This window comes from Hippopotamus amphibius, chromosome 1 (assembly GCF_030028045.1).
Source record: "Hippopotamus amphibius kiboko isolate mHipAmp2 chromosome 1, mHipAmp2.hap2, whole genome shotgun sequence".
Classification (NCBI taxonomy): Eukaryota; Metazoa; Chordata; class Mammalia; order Artiodactyla; family Hippopotamidae; genus Hippopotamus; species Hippopotamus amphibius.
The window spans coordinates 12,540,248-12,560,206 of NC_080186.1; the positions used below are offsets into that span (position 1 = coordinate 12,540,248).

The window sequence follows — 19,959 nt, forward strand, 5'->3', positions numbered from 1 at the left end:
CTGAGCTAGACAGTTGGTAGAGCCTTGAAGTGCAAATACCCTGGCCTTGCCCTTGAGGCACTTACTGGGAGGCTGCCTGGCTTAAGTGGAAGGAGCTTAGGGCTTCCCGCTTCCCTGCAGCAGTGTGCCACTTTGAGTAGGTAAGAGCCCCAACCTGTCTGTGTCCCGGTTTTCTCATCTGGAAATGGGTTGATGTGAGGATTTAATGAGATAACATGAATGTGCCTCCTATGGGACATGGCATTAGAGTAGAGGGCACCCTGAGGCCGTGGGCCAAGAGGTAGCAGGAGCCTAGACACATGGCCGGAGGAACAGCAGCCGCCCTTTACTAACTGCTCGCTACGTGCCAACTGTGGTGCCAACCCCTCACACTGTTCAACCCATTTAATCTTCACAGTGACTCTGTGCGGTAGGTGCTATCAGTTTCATTTTAACGATGAGGAAACTGAGGCTCAGAGAGGTAACCTGTCCAAGGTCAAACTGCCAACAAGTGGTAGAGCTGGGTCTCTGATGGGACCCCAGATCTGACCCTGATTCCAGAGCTGATGGCCTAACCACTACGTCACACAGCCGCCTTGCTTTAGGGAAGGAACAATGGGAGGTAGTGGCTGGACCTCTGAGCCCCAGAGCCCAGGGTACAGGGACTGTACATTTTGGATTTTCAGATGAATGAAATCAGTATTGATCACACGCTCACTTGAGTCGCAAGCTCTCTGTGCCCTCAGATGACCCCATGAGATGGGTGCCTATATTCGCATTTTGCAGGAGGACACTGAGGCTCAGAGAGGCAAAGTTGCTTTCCCTGGGGCACACAGCCCATGGGGGGAGGGGTGGTGGGAGCTGGGGAAGAGGGACTTAATTCCCTGCCTGGACTGGGCAATTCCACAGCCTGCACCTGCTGTGGGAAAACATCATCCCAGCACCCTGTACAGACATTCTTAGTAAACCCTCTGACTCCTTTTCTGGGTCAGTAAAGATGGTCTGGAAGACTGGCCTTTCCAGCCTCCTGTGTGCTGACCCCACCCCCTGGACTTGGAGGGCTCTAGGACCCAGCAGCTGGAGAGGGTGGAGTGTGTGTGTGTGTGTGTGTGTGTGTGTGTGTGTGTGTGTGTGTGTGTGTGTGTGTGTGTGTGTGTGTGTGTGTGTGTGTGTGTGTGTGTGTGTGTGTGTGTGTGTGTGTGTGTGTGTGTGTGTGTGTGTGTGTGTGTGTGTTGGGGGGGGTCCTCACTTCCAGGTCCTTCCCCTCTTCCCCTCCCCCCTTCTCTCCATCCTTTCCCTCTTCTTTCCACTCCTTCCCTTTCTCCCCCTCCTCGTCCCCTCTCTCCTCTCCTCCCCCTCTTCATCCTTCCTCTTCTCTTTGTTCCCCTCTTCCCAGCTTCCCTCCCCCTCCTCTCCTTTCCCCTCCCCTTCCTCTCCTTTCCCCTCCCCCTCCTCTCCTTTCCCCTCCCCCTCCTCTCCTTTCCCCTCCCCCTCCCTCAGCCCTGCCCACCTCCGTGATCACGTGGGGGCGCCGCCGGATTTAAGCCTAATCTGCCCAGTGCTCAGCACAGCAGTCTGGCTGTGGGGTGGGCTGGCTGTGCTGGTCTCCAGGGCCCTGGCAAAGGGCCTGGAGAGGGGTGCCCACGGCCTCCCCCCCATGAATTTGGGGCTGGAGGGGTCGTTGGAGGCCCAGCTGGCCCTGGAGGCGGTTATCCAGGTGGGTCCTAGGGGCTGTGCCCACCCTGTCCAGGGCAGGGGAGCGTGGGCCTGGCGAGAGTGGGAGGTGTGGGCACATCTTGGGGGTCCAGGGGTGGGAGAGGAGTGGTGGCGGGGTGCGCGGGGGCCCAGCTGGGGGTAGAGGGTGCCCAGGGCTCAGTTCTGTGGCTCCCTTATCTAGTGGCCCCTCCAGTGAAGGGGGGTCCCTACTTCCAGATTTTAGGGTTGGGGTGGCCTCTGCTGGCACAGTGAGGTCCTCACCCATCTAGGGTGAGAGCTGGATTGGAGCCTCTAACACTGTGCTGCCTGGGAGGGTGAGGGGGTTGTGAGTGGGCCAGGGCTTTGGTTTCCTTCTCTGGCCCCCGAGGGGACCTCCTTCCTGGGGCAGAGTGTCCTCCCATTGGGCTTTTTGCGATTCTAACTCCCAGGCTTCCTTCCATTTTGGGATTTCGCAGAGGTCTCCTGGGCACCGACATCTTGGACGGCAGGACTTTGTTTCTTTCCCACCCACGCCAGGGAGCCCAGGGCCCCATCCCCCCGTAGATCCTCCTCCTTTCCCTGCAGACACTGGAGAGCAGCATCCTGGGGACGGGCCAGGAGAAGCAGCTGAACGTTCAGGACCCGGGCCAGGACTCCCAGCCCACCTGCCTGCCTGCCTGCATCAGGGAGATTGTCACCCGCAACTTCTCCCAGCCTGAGAGCCCAGGTACCACGCCCCTCCCTCTCCCCCTCCACAGACGCTGCTGGCACCTCACCTCTTCTCACATCCCCCCCTCAACAATCATAATGACGGTAATGATTGCACCTTCTGTTTCTTGAATAATCACTGTGAGGCAGCACAAGCCTGTGATGGAGGGTCCCATTTTACAGATGAGGAAATGGAGGCTCAGAGGTGTAATTTGCCCCCACTCGGAATCTCCATGTGATGCTGCTAGAAGGCAGGGCTGAGCATCCCCTCCTTGCTTGCAGGCAGCCTGTTGCAAAGACTTCAACCCCAACCACCACATTCTTTCCCAGGGAAGGTGTGAGCTGGATAAACTCAAGATTACAGGGGGAGGGCAACTCAGCTTAGCTCAGGGCTTTGCAGAAGTACAAGGGGTGGCAGTGTCCATTCCCCACCCGGGCAGGAAGGCTGATGGGTCCCCGCTCCCCGTGGAGGGCGGCATCCACGACCTAATATGTGGTTTGAGAGTCTGGGAAGGGCCCCCTCCCCTGCAGCTCCTTATGGGGATCTGGTCCATCTTCCTGCCTCCAGGGATGGGTAGAACACCTGTGGTGGGGGGGCGGTCCCTCGGGACACAGGTGGAAGCTAATCATGTGCCCACTGTCCCTCTCCAGCCCCGCCGCCGGCCACCGAGATGGCATCTATACTGTCACTGCAGGAGGAGAACCAGCTGCTGCAACAGGAGCTGTCCCGCGTGGAGGACCTGCTAGCCCAGAGCCGGGCTGAGCGCGATGAGCTGGCCATCAAGTACAATGCAGTCAGCGAGAGGGTGGGTGCTGCTGGTGGCTGAGAGCTGGGCTAGGGACTCCCCTACCATGAGGGCAGAGAGACAGCCAGGGCAGGCCCGCTCCCGGGGCAAATGTGGGCCCTGGAGTCAGGGCGCCTCCGTTCAAATTGCAGCTCTGCCCACTTGAGTGGCCTTGAGCAAATCACTCCACTCTGTGAGGCTGCTTTCTGTAGTGGGGACAGCAGTGTGACATGGAGCTGTGAGGAATTGATGACACGAGGGGATAAAGTGCCTGGAACCTGGGGTATTTCAGTCCTGGCTGTGCTGGGCCTGCTTGGGGGGTGGGGCATGGAGAACAAGACTGCTAGAGGCCCCTGCCACCCCTTGGGTCTCTGGGCATCTCCCTGTGCTCCCATTTGCCTGGGCCTTGGAGTCCACCCAACAGGCTGGTGTAGGCAGCCACAGAAGCCACAGCAGCCACAGACCTGCCTCGTTCCCCAAGGGGTGGCGAGGCCCAGCCCAGAAAGTAAGGAGAAGCTGGGCCTGCCTCCAGGTCCAGACAGGACTCATGTTCCCGGGGGCCTGTGCTGCAGGGCCTGGGCAGGAGGTCGGTGTGGGGGGTGGGGTACAGGTGGTTCTTAGCGCACCATCTCCTTTAGGCCTCCAGGCTCATGGGAGGCAACCCAGGGGAGCTGATGGTGGCTGAAAGTGGGTGAGAGAGTTGCGTGAGGGAGGCAGTGTGTGTGCCGCAGGGAAATGTGTGGGCAGTAGTAACACTCGTAATAGTAGCTACTGGTTACTGAGTGCCTGCTGTGTGCCAAGCATGTGCTGGGTGGTTTATGTTTAATACACCCGGGTTGGGACCGTTTCGATGCTCATTTAACAGAGGAGATAACTGAGGCTCAGAGAGGGAAAGCACCGAGCTTGGGGTCACACAGCCCAGGGCACTGTGTTACAGTTTTGTTTCCTGGGTATGGGAGGAGGCAATGGGCTGGGAATTCCAGGGGGCAGCTGGCCCTGGGGAAACGGACAGGACCTCAGACGTGACCCCCCGATGTTAAAAATGGAAGATTGAAGCCCGGAGATTGAGACCCTGGCCCAGGGTCTCCTGTGTGGGACTAGCAGAGCCAGGGTGACCCAAGGACCCCTGAGCTGGGCCTATCCATGCAGGGGCTTGTACACCCATCACCGGAAGAGGGATCTGTGCCCCTGTGTGTGGTTGTGGGGTGTGCCTGTGTGCTGGCAGCCGCCCGCCTGGGCAAGCCCCCTGCTTGTTGGGACTTGCAGAGGGGCAGAGTGGGGGGCCCCCAGCAGCGCCCAGCATTGGGGACAGTGCAGAGCTAGTTTTTCCCAGGGTTTGCAGGGGGTGTGGCGGGCCGGCTGGGACGAGTCCGCATTGTTGGTGGTGGGCCCTGAGCCAGCCCCCTCCCAGTTTAGGTTGGTCGTCTTTTGGCCCCTGGCACAGGGTCAGGCCCTTGGGGGCTGCTTCTCAAATGCCAACTTCTGACGGACCGTGAAGCTAGCACTGCCCCCCAGGCTGGCAGTGGTGGGAAGAAGAGGTGGAGGTAGGGGTCCCTTTTCTGCTAGGACACAGCTGCGGGGGCTGGGCCAGGGTGGGGGGGAGCTGCATTCGTCTAGAAAGTTTCCTTGTGTGGCTGGGGAGGCCCCTGAAGAGCATGTGGAGGGAGCCTGGCATGTGACCGTCCTCTGAGATGGTGTGAGTTCGGCCCCACCTGGAGGCAGGGGTCGGCTAAGAATAAGCTTGAGGCCTTTCCTGGGGGTGGGTCCACGGAGAACATCAGAGCCTGGAGATCACCTCATTAGAGATGGGAAACGGGCCCAGGGAGGGGGCATGACAGGGCCATGGTCCGCGGTGGAGCTGGGCTGAGACCCCTGGTCAGGGGCTCTGTGGTCCTGTGGCACTGTCACTCCCTCTGCCCCCTTGTCCTCGTGCTGCAGGTGGCAGGGCTTCCCCTTGTGGCCATAACTGCTGCATGTGGGCTGGCATGGGGGGCAGTCAGTGAGGTTGTTCTGACCCGCTAAACCCCATAGCATCCCTGGGAAAGGGGAGTGGAGGTGAAGTCAGGATCTGTGTCCTATTGGCTGCAGGTCGGGAAACCGAGGCAGGGGCTCCTGGTGGTCACCTCCCAGATCAGAGGAAGAACCTCAGGGTCCCAGTGGAGGGCCCCGCTTCTTCCTGTCCCTGAGGATTTGGGCCAGGCAGCTGGGATGGGAAGGAGGGAGTCGGCTCCACAGTCCAGGCCCCCTACACTCCCCTAGTGTCCATGGCAACCTGGACCGAGTGAATGGAATGGCGGGGACTGGGGCAGCGGTTGCTAGGGGAGACAGTAAACTTCTTTCATCCCTGGCGTGGTAGCAGCCTCCTTCCCTTTTGAATTATGAGTAAAAGTGAAAGGCTGTTTTGTGAGGAGTAAAGTTTGTGGAAAGGCGTGGGGTGTGGCTGGGAGTGGCTTGGGTCTGGCTGTGAGCACTGGGGAAGGGGTGGAGCTCCCGGCGACTGCAGGAACCCCTCTAAATCCAAGAAGCAGACGACACCTGGTTCACACAGGTGTGCAAAATGCACACAACACAAGCCACAGTCAGACCCCCCCGCCCCACACCGACACAAAGTCACTCTGGGGATACACTCAGATTCACAGAAGCTGCCCAGGCACCACACAGTCCCACCCACACACACAGCCACACGCCGTGGTATATCCAGTATACCCACACTGCAGACAACACAACAGTGTCTCACATCTCCTGGACACCTACAGCCAGACAAAGGTACGCACAAGTGCACAGACACACGCAGAGCCCAGCTGTGCTCCCCAGATCCACCCACTTACGACTGTGCACAGAGATGTACAAACACATGGACACATACGAAAACATATCCATCGCCTGTACCACAACGTAGACCTTAGACCACAGACGCCAGGTCCCTGTGAAGGCCCAGACACAGAGACACACAGGGTCACACATGGAGACAAATGACAAAACGCACCGCGCCCACACCCAGGGAAGCACCCGTGCCCCGGGAAGCACCCGCATCCATGCACAACACGCACACAGCATCTTGGTGCCACCGCCACCGCGTGCAAATGTGGATGCTCTGCCTGTCACCTGACTTAGGTGGGCTTCACGCAGATACTGGCCACGGGCCTGCAGCGCACCCTCCAGGCAGAGACCCCCTGCTTATCACCCTCTCCTACACGCCAGGTCCCTTCAACATGAACTGAGGCCCCCCAAGCAGCCTCTGTGGGCACAGTCACCCTGCTCAGCGCTGTCCCCAGGGAGGTGGGGCTGGGGGGGAAGATGAGGTTGTTCTCAGCTGGGTGGCTCACTGAGCCTCGCCAGGCAGACTGCTTAACACAGGCCTAGAGGGCTGACCTGGCCTGGACCCGTTATTAGCGTGGCTTAGATTGGCTGCCCTCGCCGTGGGCTTCCCTGGGACCCGACATGGGGGGAGGGGGAGGCGTGTGAATACCCTGCCCGGGCTCTCGCAGGCCAGGCACTGGGCTGGGCCCTCGTGCTGTTGGTTTTCCATGGGCACGGCCGCTCCTTGGTTAGTCCCCCTCATCCTCAGCTGCCTCCTCCCTCCTCCTTTCTAAACAGCTGGAGGAGGCTGGGGGACCCCCTGGGACCCGTAGGTGCCTAAGGGAGTTAGGGGGTCCCTGGGCTCGTGGAGGCAGTCAGAGTCGGCAGGCATCCTGCCTCTGCCCCCAGGGTCCCATGACAAAGGGGCCACAAGCTGCCTGCAGGTGGAGGAAGGGCGGTGACCTCAGAGGCTTCCCGTGAGGAGAGGGATAGGGAGAGGAGGGAGGCTGAGGCCAGGCTGGGCTGAGAGGGCATTAATAATGCCATGCTGTGAATTTTGTTTTGTTTTGAGTTTTTTTTTTTTGGCCCTGCCTCACGGCATACGGAATCTTAGTTCCCTGACCAAGGATTGAGCCTGTGCCCCCTGCAGTGGAAGCGTGGAGTTCTAACCACTGGAGCACCGGGGAACTCCCTAAACCACACTGTGTATTACAGCACTTGTGCTCCCCTCTTACAAATCTGAGTGCTGTGTAATGTGGGGCGTGGGCGCGGGGTGAGTTCCTCTGGGTCGCCCTGGGGATGCGTGAGATGGCCTGTGTGCATTGTGTGTGCGTGTCTCTGAGCTTCGATATGCATACGTGTGGATGCCTGTGAATGTATTCACATGTGCTCGAGCCATTAATTCACTAACATGCCACTGCCACCGTGCTAGAATACAGTGGGGAACAGAATCCAGGCTTTCCTGAGCTCACTTCAGGGGGGGTGGGGAGACAGGGGCATGGATCTAACCATTGTCCAGCACGGGGAGTCGGGTGTGTTGGAGGAGAGGCTCACAGTGTACCCAGGGCCTTTCAGGGTTACCCCAGGTGCAGCTTCGTGTTTCGCACGCACGCGTCTGTGGGCCCACCTGCATGTGTCCGTGCACACCCTGTCTGTGTGTCCATGTACACCCAGTCTGCATGTCCCTGCACGGCTGCATTAGCCCATGCACATGTGCATTGCATCCTGGGCTTGCCCATATGTGCCTGCGAGGCATCGTGGGTCCAGGCCCAACCTGGCGCTCCCTGCAGAGGCCTGTGCCTGCCTTCCCGGGAGGCCCAGGACTCTCACCCGGGGCCCTTCCCTGCAGCTGGAGCAGGCTGTGCGGCTGGAGTCTGGGGAGCTGGAAACACAGGAGCCCAGGGGGCTGGCGCGGCAGAGCGTGGAGCTGCGGAGGCAGCTGCAGGAGGAGCAGGCCTCCTACCGGCGCAAGCTGCAGGCCTACCAGGAGGGCCAGCAGCGGCAGGCCCAGCTTGTGCAGCGGCTGCAGGCCAAGGTCAGGGCCACCCACTCCTGCTCCTGCCCACCCGTGCGCTCACTTTGCCTGGCCGCCATCCCCTTGGGGCTAACGGGCCCCTCTCCACCCATCCTTAGGTCCTCCAGCACAAGAAGAGGAGCTCGGAGCTGGAGCAGCAGCTTCTGGAGAGATCGGCGGAGCTGGAGCAGCAGCGGCTGAGGGTGGGTGCCAGGGTGGGGCGGGGCGGACCCTTTCCTCCACCTGCCCGGCCTGATGCCCCCACTTCTCCCACCCAGGACACAGAGCACAGCCGAGACCTGGAGAGCGCCCTCGTCCGCCTGGAGGAGGAACAGCAGAGGTGCGGCGCCGCAGGGGTAGCGCATGGCTGGCAGGGGCATCCTCTCCGGTCACGCACCACTGGTCCCTTTTCCCCCACCCAGAAGCACCAGCCTGGCCCAGGTGAACGCTATGCTCCGAGAGCAGCTGGACCAGGCAAACTCGGCCAACCAGGCTCTGAGTGAGGACATACGCAAGGTGACCAGCGACTGGACGCGCAGCCGCCAGGAGCTGGAGCAGCGGGAGGCAGCGTGGAGGCGCGAGGGAGAGGTGGGCACGGGGGATCTGGGAGGCCAGCGGGGCCTCGAGGGTCCCGCCTGACCGGAGGGAAAGGGCCTTTGTAGATTGGAGAGGACTCAGATGTTGAGAGAGGAAGGGGGAGGAGGAAGGAGGGCCCTGCTGGCCAGGTGAGCCTCTTGAAAGAGGTAAATACAATAGTTGTCATAATAATAGCTTTGATGAACACACATCACGTGCCCGGTGGGCGTTTTCTCCCCTGTTCCTCTTAATAACCCTGTGGAAGGTGCCATCATGCTCCTTCTAAAGAGAGGTTGAGTAACTGCCCGGTCGTGCAGCTGGCAGCTGGGATGCAAACCTAGCTCCCTGGCACTTTCTGCCCTTCCTCGCTGCTTCTTGCAGCCCGTGGAGGCTTTGAAATCCAGCTGCCTGAGCCAGTGGGAGGCTTGGGATGGTGACCGCACAGCTCCGACACAGCCCACCGGGAGACCCACTCCCTGGGTGATGGTGCCTCCGGGGTGGTCAGAGCTGGGGGAGGAGGCAGGCCAGCCCCCGCTCCACCTCTCACTCAGCCCCTCTGCCCTCCAGTCTTTCAACGCCTACTTCAGCCACGAGCACAGCCGCCTGCTCCTCCTGTGGAGGCAGGTTGTGGGGGTCCGACGGCTGGTCAGCGAGGTGAAGATGTCCACCGAGAGGTGAGGCCTGGCTGGTGGAGGGGGCAGCTCGGGGAGATGCTACAGCAGCTGGGAGACAACCGCGCTTTTCACGTTGAATTCAACTCAGCTCAGCTGAACTTCAGTCCGACCCAACACACCTACTGTGTGCCGGTCCCTGCGGAGATGCAGAGGCAACAGTAATAATTAACTCTCACCAAGATCATGGCAGTCATTTAGTATTTACTTAATGTACTTACTAAATTGACTATTTATGACTAAATGACTAAGGCTAAATACTAAATACTATTTAGTATTTACTAAATTTACTGTTTCCTAGTCATTACTAGTAAATAGTAATTGTTTACTAGGTGTTTGCTCTGAGCTAGGCTCTTTGCACATTTTATTTCATCTCATATCCGATGTCGCTGTGCGGTAGGCACTGGAATAATGCCCATTTTACAGATGAGGACATTGAGGCTCAGAGAGGTAGAGTGACCTTCCCAAGGTCACACAGCAGTAAGTAGTGGCTGAATCAGGATTTCCAGCTCCTGCTTTTAATCTACTATAATATTCAGTTTCTGCTCCCAAGGACCTTGCAACCTGTGGGGAAGATCCAGTGGTTAGGACTCCATGCTTACACTGCCAAGGGCCCAGGTTCAATCCCTGGTCGGGGAACTAAGCCACATGGTGGGGCCAGAAAATAAATTAAATTAAATTAAATTAAAAAGAAAAAGGACCTTGCAACCTGTAGACTGAGGAAGCAAGTAGTCAGTGATACAAAAGTGGAACAGAAGGGATGTCCTGGCTGCTCAGAAGGCTGGGGGGGTGGGGAAGTTAGAAAAATGCTTCATAGAGGAGGTGGAATTTCCTGTGACGCCGAGGGATGGGTGGGCTTTTTTTTTTTTTTTTTTTTAATATTTATTTATTCGGTTGCACTGGGTTTTAGTTGTGGCAGGCAGGCTCCTTAGTTGTGGCCTATGAACTATTAGTTATGGCATGCATGTGGGATCTAGTTCCCTGACCAGGGACCGAACCCAGGCCCCCTGCATTGGGAGTGCATAGTCTTATGCACTGCACCACCAGGTAAATCCCATGGATGGGGTTTTAACTGGCAGAGCTGAGCGCACTCGAGGCAGTGGGAACAGCAGGAGCAAAGGCTTGGAGGTGGGGAAAAATGGCAGCCAGTGGGGTTGCAGCAAAAGGCAAGTGAACGGAGGTCAGGTTGGAAAAGAGCCTCAGAGGCCCCCGCAGCAGGGGACTTGGTGCTGCTTGGTCTTTGGGCAGGCGAGGCTGCAGGGAGAGCCCAGAGGCAGGCAGACCAAGTTGTTTCCTTTTGTGCCTTAAACATTTGTTTCAGCGAGGATCTTTTTTTGAGGTCATCTGCTATTCACTCAGTATCCAAATTTTCAATGGACTCATCAGTGTCACAGATGGTTTTGCTTCACTTTTTGTCTTTAAAATTGTTTGAATCAGGACCCATAGATGTTCACCAAGTGTGATTGGTTGATTTGTCTTTTAAGTCTCTTTTATTTGTTCAAGAAACTGAGACAGTTGTCCTTAGAGATTCCCACTGTCTGGATTCTGTGGTGACCTTGAACACCTCTGTCCCCTGTAAATTGGATGTTGGATTTAAGGCTCAGTCAGATTCAGGTTTAGGTGGCTGTGTTTTGTTTTGACAAGGCTTGTTCATAAGTGCTGTGTACTCTGCCATCAGGAGCCTCTCTTTCTGTGCGTTAGCAGCCCTTGAAGCTCAATGCCAAGGTCCAGACATTCGTCAGAGGTTGCAAAATTGTGATCGTCTCATTCTGTCATTTCTTCATATATCAATCAGAATTCTTCTATAATAAGGCACTTTCTCTTCTTACTGTTAGGTACCCAGTGGTACAGTTCATTCGGGAAAGGGGAGGATTTAACCTATTTGATATATTTAAAATATGTAATTTTTAATTGGCATCTAAAATTTTTACATCTTGCTTTTCAATAACTCACATATGCACAAAGTTAAAATTTCAGAAGGGTATACTATGAAAAGTCTCCCTCCCACCGCTCACCCAGACACTCAGGCTCATTTGATACAAGCAAGTATAGGAAACTGTACACGTCCCCCGTCCCCTCCCCCCCGCCCCCCACTTTTTTCTTATACACTTTCGGTAGAATTTAATCTTTTTTTTTTTTTTTTGAGTATAGTTGATTTACAATATTGTGTTAGTTTCAGGTATACAGTAAAGTGATTCAGTTCTCTATCTATGTATTTTTTCAGATTATTTTCCATTATAGGTTATTACAAGATATTGAGTATAGTTCCTTGTGCTATACAGTAAATCCTTGTTTCTTATCTCTGTTATGTAGAGTATCATAAAATCCCATACTCCTAATTTATCCCTCCCACCTTCCTTTTCCCCATTGGTAACCATAAGTTTTTCTTTTTCTTTTTTTAATTTTTAATTTTTTACAATAAACTGCATATATTTAGAGTGTACAATTTGGTATCCCAATCTCCCAATTCATTCCCCCCAACCCTCCCCGCTTTCCCCACTTGGTGTCCATATGTTTGTTCTCTACATCTGTGTCTCTATTTCTGCCTTGCAAACCGGTTGATTTGTACCATTTTTCTATAGTCCACATATATGTGTTAATATACAATATTTGTTTTTCTCTTTCTGACTCACTTCACTCTGTATGACAGTCTCTAGGTCCATCCATGTCTCTACAAATGTCCCAGTTTCATTGCTTTTTATAGCTGAGTAATATTCCATTGTATGTATGTACCACATCTTCTTTATCCATTCATCTGTTGATGGACATTTAGGTTGCTTCCATGTCCTGGCTATTGTAAATAGTGCTGCAGTGAACATTGGAGTGCATGTGTCTTTTTGAATTATGGTGTCCTCTGGGTATATGCCCAGTAGTGGGATTGCTGGGTCATATGGTAGTTCTATTTTTAGTTTTGCAAGGAACCTCCATACTGTTTTCCATAGTGGCTGTATCAATTCACATTCCCACCAGCAACGCAAAAGCATTCCTTTTTCTCCACATCCCTCTCCAGCATTTACTGTTTGTAGATTTTCTGATGATGCCTAGTCTGACCGGTGTGAGGTGCTACCTCATTGTAGTTTTGATTTGCATTTCTCTAATAATTAGTGATGTTGAGCAGCTTTTCATGTGCCTCTTGGCCATCCGTATGTCTTCTTTGGAGAAATGCCTATTTAGGTCTTCTGCCCATTTATTGATTGGGTTGTTTTTTTGATATTGAGCTGGATAAATTGTTTATATATTTTGGAGATTAATCCTTTGTCTGTTGATGCGTTTGCAAATATTTTCTCCCATTCTGAGGGTTGTCTTTTCGTCTTATAGTTTCCTTTGCTGTGCAGAAGCTTTGAAGTTTCATTAGGTCCCACTTATTTATTTTTGTTTTTATTTCCGTTATTCTAGGGGGTAGATCAGAAAAAACCTTGCTGTTATTTACATCGAAGTGTTCTTCCTATGTTTTCCTCTAGGAGTTTTATAGTGTCTGGCCTTACATTTAGGTTTTTAATCCATTTTGAGTTTATTTTTGTGTGTGGTGTTAGGAAGTGTTCTAATTTCACTCTTTGCCATGTAGCTGTCCAGTTTTTCCAGCACCACTTACTGAAGAGGCTGCCTTTTCTCCATTGTATATCCTTGGCTTCTTTGTCATAGATTAGTTGACCATAGTTTATCTCTGGGCTTTCTATCCTGTTCCATTGATCTATATTTCTGTTTTTGTGCCAATACCATACTGTCTTGATCACTGTAGCCTTGTAGTATAGCCTGAAGTCAGGAAGCCTGATTCCCCCAACTCCGTCTTTCCTTCTCAAGATTGCTTTGGCTATTCTGGGTCTTTTGCGTTTCCATACAAATCGTAAAATTTCTTGTTCTAGTTCTGTGAAAAATGGCATTGGTAATTTGATTGGGATTGCATTGAATCCGTAAATTGCTTTGGGTAGTATAGTCATTTTCACAATGTTGATTCTTCCAATCCAAGAACATGGTTTGTCCCTCCATCTGTTTGTGCCGTCTTTGATTTCTTTCATTAGTGTCTTATGGTTTTCTGAGTACAGGTCTTTTACCTCCTTGGTTAGGTATATTCCTAGGTATTTAATTCTTTTTGTTGCAGTGGTGAATGGGATTGTTTCCTTAATTTCTCTTTCTGCTCGTTCATTGTTAGTGTATAGAAATGCAAGAGATTTCTGTGTGTTAATTTTGTATTCTGCAACTTTACCAAATTCATTGATTAGCTCAAGTAGTTTTCTGGTGGCATCTTTAGGATTTTCTATGTATAGTATCATGTCATCTGCGAACAGTGATAGATTTACTTCTTTTCCAATTTGGATTCCTTTTATTTCTTTTTCTTCTCTCATTGCTGTGGCAAGGACTTCCAAAATTATGTTGAATAGTAGTGGTGAGAGTGGACATCCTTGTCTTGTTCCTGATCTTAGAGGAAATGCTTTCAGTTTTTCACCATTGAGAATGCTGTTTGCTGTGGGTTTGTCATATATGGCCTTTATTATGTTGAGGTAGGTTCCCTAGAATTTAATCTTTACAGTTTCTTTTGTTTTTGGTTTTGTTTTGGGCTACACACCGCACAGCTTATGGGAGTTCCCCAACCAGGGACTAAACCCGTGCCCCCTGCAGTAGAAGTGCAGAGTCCTACCACTGGACCTCCAGGGAATTCCCTCTTCGCAGTTCTTGAAGATGCTTTGTTCACCTAATAGTTATAGCTGGGAAGTGGTTCCACATCAGGCTCTAAAGAGCTTCCCCATTCACTTTTCTAGGCTCCAGAGTATTCCATTGAATGGATGTATCATGATTTTTTAAATAGCAGCTCCCTTTTGAGTTCCCTGGTGTCCTTGTGGTTAGGATTCCAGGCTTTCACTGCCGTGGCCCAGGTTCAATCCTTGGTCCGGGAACTGAGATCCTGCAAGCCTCGCAGTGGCCAAAAGCAAAAAAAGAAAAGAAAAGAAAAGGCAATAGTAGCTCTCTTTCAATAGATATTTAGGTTGCCACCAGTATTTCTTACATGAGCAGTGCTGCAGGGGATCCCCTTGTACACGAGTCATTTTCCTTCCGTTGGGGGCATGTCTATAGGATAAATTCTGAGGGATGGAATTGGTGCTTCATATAGAGCCTATCCATTTATAATTTTCAGAGCTCTTTTTTTTGTTTGTTTAAATGTATGTACTTATTCATTTTATTTATTGGCTGCGTTGGGTCTTCATTGCTGTGCACGGGCTTTCTGTAGTTGCAGAGAGCGGGGGCTACTTTTTATTGCAATGCACAGGCTTCTTATTGTGGAGGCTTCTTTTGTTGTGGAGCATGTGGGCTCTAGGCATGTGGGCTCAGTGGTTGTGGCATGCGGACTCTAGAGTGCAGACTCAGTAGTTGTGGCACACGGGCTTAGTTGCTTCACGGCATGTGGGATCTTCCTGGACCAGGGCTTGAACCCGTGTCCTCTGCATTGGCAGGAGGATTTTTACCACTGCGCCACCAGGGAAGCCCTCAGAGCTCTTCTAATTGCTGTCTGTGTGGTTACATTCACCCTCCCACCAGGAGCGTAGGGAGAGCCTGCCTCCCCACAGCCTCACTTACACTGTGCATTACGTGACCTTTTCCCCCCAGTCTGATGGTGACAAATGGCATGCCAGTGTAGTTTTAATTTACACTTGGGAGCCCACCCCATCCTCCATCCCATCCCCATCCTGTGTTCTCTCCGCCAGGGACCTGCTGCAGCTGGGAGGGGAGCTGGCCCGGACCTCACGAGCTGTCCAGGAGGCAGGCCTGGGGCTGAGTGCGGGCCTGCGGCTGGCCGAGAGCCGGGCTGAGGCGGCCCTGGAGAAGCAGGCCCTGCTGCAGGCCCAGCTGGAGGAGCAGCTGCAGGGCAAGGTGCTCCAGGAAAAGGACCTGGCCCAGCTGCAGGTGCAGAGCAACCTGGACAAGGCCAACCTCAGTGCCAGGTGGGTACCCGGAGGCACCACGTGCGGCAGGCCTCCCCACAGAGTGTACGTCCGAAGATGCGGGGAGGAGGGGGTGTCTGTGCACCAGGGACGGGCCCTTCCCCTGCGTGAGCTCAGCCAGTCTCCCTAGGCACCCCGTTTGGCAGAGGGGGAGACGGAGGTTCCGGGGGCTCTTGCCCAGGGCACATCGCGAGCAGTTCAGCCTCTGCTCCTGAGACCTAGACAAGTGCCAAAGTGCTTTCCCGTGAGATAAAGTGGGAGCATGAGGGGGCCCACCTCGTTCTCATTTAGAGATGACACGTCTGAGACCCAAAAAGGAGAGGGACTTGTTCCAGGTCACACAGCAAGGGAGGCAAATCCTAGCGTCCCTGTCTCAGGTTTGGAGAAGCACGAAGGACACAGACCTGGTGGGTTTGAGGCGAAGCTGGGTGGGTCTCCCGTTCACTTGTTTGTTTGTTTTTTTAAATATTTATTTATTTCTTTTTATTTATTGGCTGCATTGGGTCTTCATTGCTGCGTGCAGGCTTTCTGCTGTGGAGAGCAGGGGCTACTCTTCATTGCGGTGCGCAGCCTTCTTATTGTGGTGGCTTCTCTTGTTGCAGAGCACGGGCTCTAGGGATGTGGGCTTCAGTAGTTGCAGTGCATGGGCTTAATAGTTGTGGTGTATGGGCTTAGTTGCTCCACGGCATGTGGAATCTTCCCGGACCAGGGCTCAATCCCGTGTCCCCGGCACTGGCAGGTGGATTCTTAACCACTGCGCCACCAGGGAAGCGCTCCCATTCACTTGTGTTGTTCCCCCACCTGCAGAGTGACTGAGCTGGCCCTGACGGTGGAGCACCTTCAGAACCAGAATCTGGAAAAGGATCGGCTCAACAAGGCCCTCACTGAGAAGCTTGAGGCCCTGGTGAGATGCAGGGTGGGGCAGGGGGACCCACCAGGTCCATGGACACAGGCTGAGGGCCGGGTTGCTTGGGCATCCCACTCAGACTCAGTTTCACCCCTCATTAATTGAGCACCTAGTGCATGCCAGCCTTAGTGTGAGCACCTAGTGTGTGCCAGCTGTAGTGGTAAGCACGTCCACCTCCTTTATCCCATTTCATCCTCTCAGCAGTTCTGTAGCATGATCCCCATAGAGGAGGAACCTGAGGCCCAAGGGGAAATACTTGTCCAGAGTCTCAGAGCCGTTAAGCTGGGGAGTCAGGACTTGAACTCATGCCTGTACCCTCCTAGCCCAGGGCTCTTTCTTTCGAAACTCAGCTGCCTCCCCACCAGAGGGACACCCCTCAAGGGTACTGCCTGGGTTGGTCATCCTGCTGTGTGGGGTCTGGCTTGGGTTCTATGTGCAGCTCTCCTCCAAGAGGACACTGCACCTCTCTGAGCCTGGTCTGTTCATTGAGGGCACCGGGGCCACTGTGGGGTCTACCAAGCTGCTGGCCTCTGGGTATGTCCTTTGAGGCCACCTGATTGGTGACGGTCTGGGGAGGGAGATGAAGGTGGGGTTTCTGACTAGTGCAGAGACCCTGACCACTCTTTTTCTTTCACTCCACCAGGAATCCTTGCGGCTCCAGGAGCAGGCGGCCCTGGAGACAGAGGATGGAGAGGGGCTGCAGCAGACCCTGAGGGACCTGGCACAGGTTGGAGATGGGAGGGAGCCCTGCAACGGGCAAGGCCAGGCAGTTCCAGGCCACACGTCCCGTGGTGGCCTTGAGCTGAACTGCAAGTGGTTGGGGGCCCTGGAGACCTATGCGGCTGTTAGCTCAGCCCAACCACTAGCTCAGCCCAAACACTTTCCCTCCGGGGGAGCTTCCAGTCTGAGAGGAGGCACTGCATGTTCCCTGCCCATCTGTGAGAAATGCTGAATCATGTTTTCCCAGATATGGGAGGCCTTGCCTGGTGGGCTGAGGGCTGTGAGCTAGTGGAGATGGAATCAGGAAGACTTCTTGCAGGAAGGGAGCTTAGCATGTGCTGCAGAGTTTGGGATGAAGCTGGACACGAGGACCCTGGTGGCCCGACTGGCTCCCTAGGCTTCTTTGCCCAACTTCCCTCCTCCTCTGCCTCCCTACCCACCCTCAGGCTGTCCTGTCGGACGTGGAGAGTGGCGTCCACTTAAGTGGCTCTGAGCGTACAGCGGACACATCGGATGGCAGCCTGCGGGGGCTCTCGGGGACCCGGACCCCGTCCCCACTGAGGCGCTCCTCGCCCGGCCGCGGCCGCTCCCCCCGCCGAGGCCCATCCCCGGCCTGCTCGGACTCCTCCACGCTAGCCCTGATCCACTCTGCTCTGCACAAGCGCCAGCTGCAGCTGCAGGTAGGAAGGGGCCTGAGTGTCCTGGGCTGGAGCTCGAGTCCAGGGGGCGGGGCTTGGGCGACCTTGGGCAGAGCCAGGGTCTTAGGGGAGGAGCCTGAGCATGCACGGTAGGGCTAGAGCCTCAGAAAGGGTAACTAAGTCGGGACCCATGGAAGTGGCTGAGAGCTCCAGAGTCTGGAGTGGGAGGGGCTTGAGCAGCTGGGGGCAGAGTCTGGGCTGGAGTTAGAGTACTGGTATAGAGAGGGAGATGAGGTTCCCACACAGACAGAGCCAGAGAGCCTTGGCAGGGCATCCGGGTTGGGGAGGGGAAGGAGTGTGCCTGGCTGTTTGTCTGGTGTCCTGGGGACTTAGGTAGGAGTTGCCTGGGACCCCAGGGAGATGGAGGCTCAGAGCCCTTGCAGAGGTCTCAGAAGGGTGGTGAGGGCACAATGCAGGGGAGTGCAAACTGAGTCTGGGGGCTTAGGTCCACTCTCGTGCCCCGGCTCTGGACCCAGGCCTAGGCCGCAGCGTAGGCGGGTGTGCATCCTGCAGAGAGCAGGGAGGGAGCTTCGCAGGGCTCCCCTAGACTCAGTGACTCCCATGCCACAGGACATGCGGGGGCGCTATGAAGCCAGCCAGGACCTCCTGGGCACCTTGCGGAAGCAGCTTAGTGACAGTGAGGGGGAGCGCCGTGCCCTTGAGGAGCAGCTGCAGCGTCTGCGGGACAGGACTGACGGGGCCGCCCAGGCCCAGGAGGACGCGCGGCATGAGGCCCAGCGCCTGCGCAGTGCCATCGACCTCCTGAACAGGTGCCACAGGTCAGAGGTGGGGGACCCAGAGAATGTCAGTGTCTGGGCCTAACGCCAGCCTGAGCCTGTAAGCATGTGGATTTGCATCAATATGGTCAAAACTAGCCACATGGGTCTGTTCAAATGTAAATTAAGAAAACATTTACAAAAGTGAAAATTCGGTCCCTCAGCTGCGTTAGCTACATTTCAAGTGCTAAGTAGGACATAGGACTATAAAACATTTCCGTCGTCTCCAAGAGTTGTATTGACAGTGTCAATTCTAGACTCTGTCTCTTGGAACTTTTGGAGACAAGAAATCATCCACTCTTAGCTGCCTGGTTGTTTTTGATTTTTTTGTTCTTGTTTTTTTTGGTTTTTCCCCTTCGTAAATGTAACCGCATAATAAAAAGGTTGAAAAATGGAGGGGAAATAAAAAAGATGGGACCTCCTCACAGCCTCCCCCGCCCATCCTAACCCCTGTTGATGCACTGGCTTTTCTTCCCATTGTGTTTCCTGGCAGTCCGTTTGCAAACCTTTCCTGTGCACCTGCTGTGTGCCAGGCTCATTGCCAAGTGCTTCGTGTGTATTATCTCAATTAGTCTTCCCATCAAACTCATGCAGTTCACAACTGTTAGTGTCCCGAGGTTGAGAGACTTGTCTAAGGTCACACAGCGACGTGGCTGGGGTAGGAATTGGAATTCAGGTCCGTCTGACAGCAAAACCAGTGCTTCCCATGCTTTGGAAGGAAAAGGGCTTCTTATATAGTTGAGTTCTCAGAGAACAACCTCGTTTTGCCTTCTGCTATTTTTCTTAGTTTCATGTTGAATGTGTTTTCCCACCTACTGCCAGCCTTCATATCTAGTATATTTACAAGTCATCACCTTGAGCGAAGGGGAGGATATGACAGCATTCAGCCCTAAGCCTGAGCTAGAAACCCCTTCCTTGGAAGGAGCCTCCTCCCTCCCTGGCCCTGACTACCATGTGCTGCTGGCCTGGGCGGCATGCAGTTGTGGGATCTGGACAGACCCAGCTCTGTTGGGCCTCCCAGAATTGAGCGGTACAGAGTGCTGTAGGGGCATTTCCTGGCCATGTGGACTAGCAGAGCTGGCAGCAAAATTGCCCACAGGTCTCAGGAGCCTAGCCTGGCATCTTCACCTGGTGGGGTAGTTGCAGATAATGCCAGTGCTTCCATCCGTTCCACTGGGCCTCCAAGTGGGCTGCCTGGGGGAGAAGGAAAGCTGAGTCCCCACTGCGGGGAAGAGTCAGTTCTAGGGAGACGTGAATGAAGTGAGTGGGCCATGCACAGGGGCAAGAAGGCTTCCTAGAGGCTGGGGCTTTGGAGGACAGGAGGATGTGACTCCTGCCTAGGACAGCAGCACGGCCGTCTTCCCCGGTGGGAGTGGCCCCAGCATCCCCTTCAGCTCCGCCTCCCCTTGTCCTGCAGGGAGAAGGACAGCCTGGCCCGCAGCCTGCAGGCGGCCCAGCAGGAGGCTGAGGAGCTACGGCAGGAGCGGGAGAAGCTGCAGGCCGCCCAGGAGGAGCTGCGGCGCCAGCGGGACCAGCTGGAGGAAGAGCGGGAAGACACGGCACAGGACAGCGCGTGGACACGCAGGGAGCTGGAGCGCAGGCGAGTGGCTTCTGGCTCCCTGCCAGGGCCACTCGAATGGGCCGTGGGGCTCCCGACTGTCGCTGGGGGCTAGGGAGCACCGGCTGTGTCCTGGG

The 19,959-nt window shown here is 54.6% G+C and overlaps 1 protein-coding gene across 1 annotated transcript in view; it reads left to right on the forward strand.

Annotated features, from left to right (window-relative positions):
* Positions 1–19,959, forward strand: part of CROCC (ciliary rootlet coiled-coil, rootletin) — a 48,730-nt gene that overhangs the window by 3,869 nt on the left and 24,902 nt on the right. Inside the window, exons 2-14 of the mRNA XM_057707203.1 lie at positions 2,260–2,401; positions 3,034–3,176; positions 7,816–8,001; positions 8,100–8,183; positions 8,259–8,320; positions 8,403–8,568; positions 9,124–9,230; positions 14,927–15,163; positions 15,971–16,067; positions 16,714–16,797; positions 17,237–17,470; positions 18,059–18,258; positions 19,682–19,864. Coding sequence (XP_057563186.1) covers positions 3,054–3,176; positions 7,816–8,001; positions 8,100–8,183; positions 8,259–8,320; positions 8,403–8,568; positions 9,124–9,230; positions 14,927–15,163; positions 15,971–16,067; positions 16,714–16,797; positions 17,237–17,470; positions 18,059–18,258; positions 19,682–19,864 — 1,763 coding nt within the window. The 5' untranslated portion in view covers positions 2,260–2,401; positions 3,034–3,053. The remainder of the gene's footprint in view (positions 1–2,259; positions 2,402–3,033; positions 3,177–7,815; positions 8,002–8,099; positions 8,184–8,258; positions 8,321–8,402; positions 8,569–9,123; positions 9,231–14,926; positions 15,164–15,970; positions 16,068–16,713; positions 16,798–17,236; positions 17,471–18,058; positions 18,259–19,681; positions 19,865–19,959) is intronic.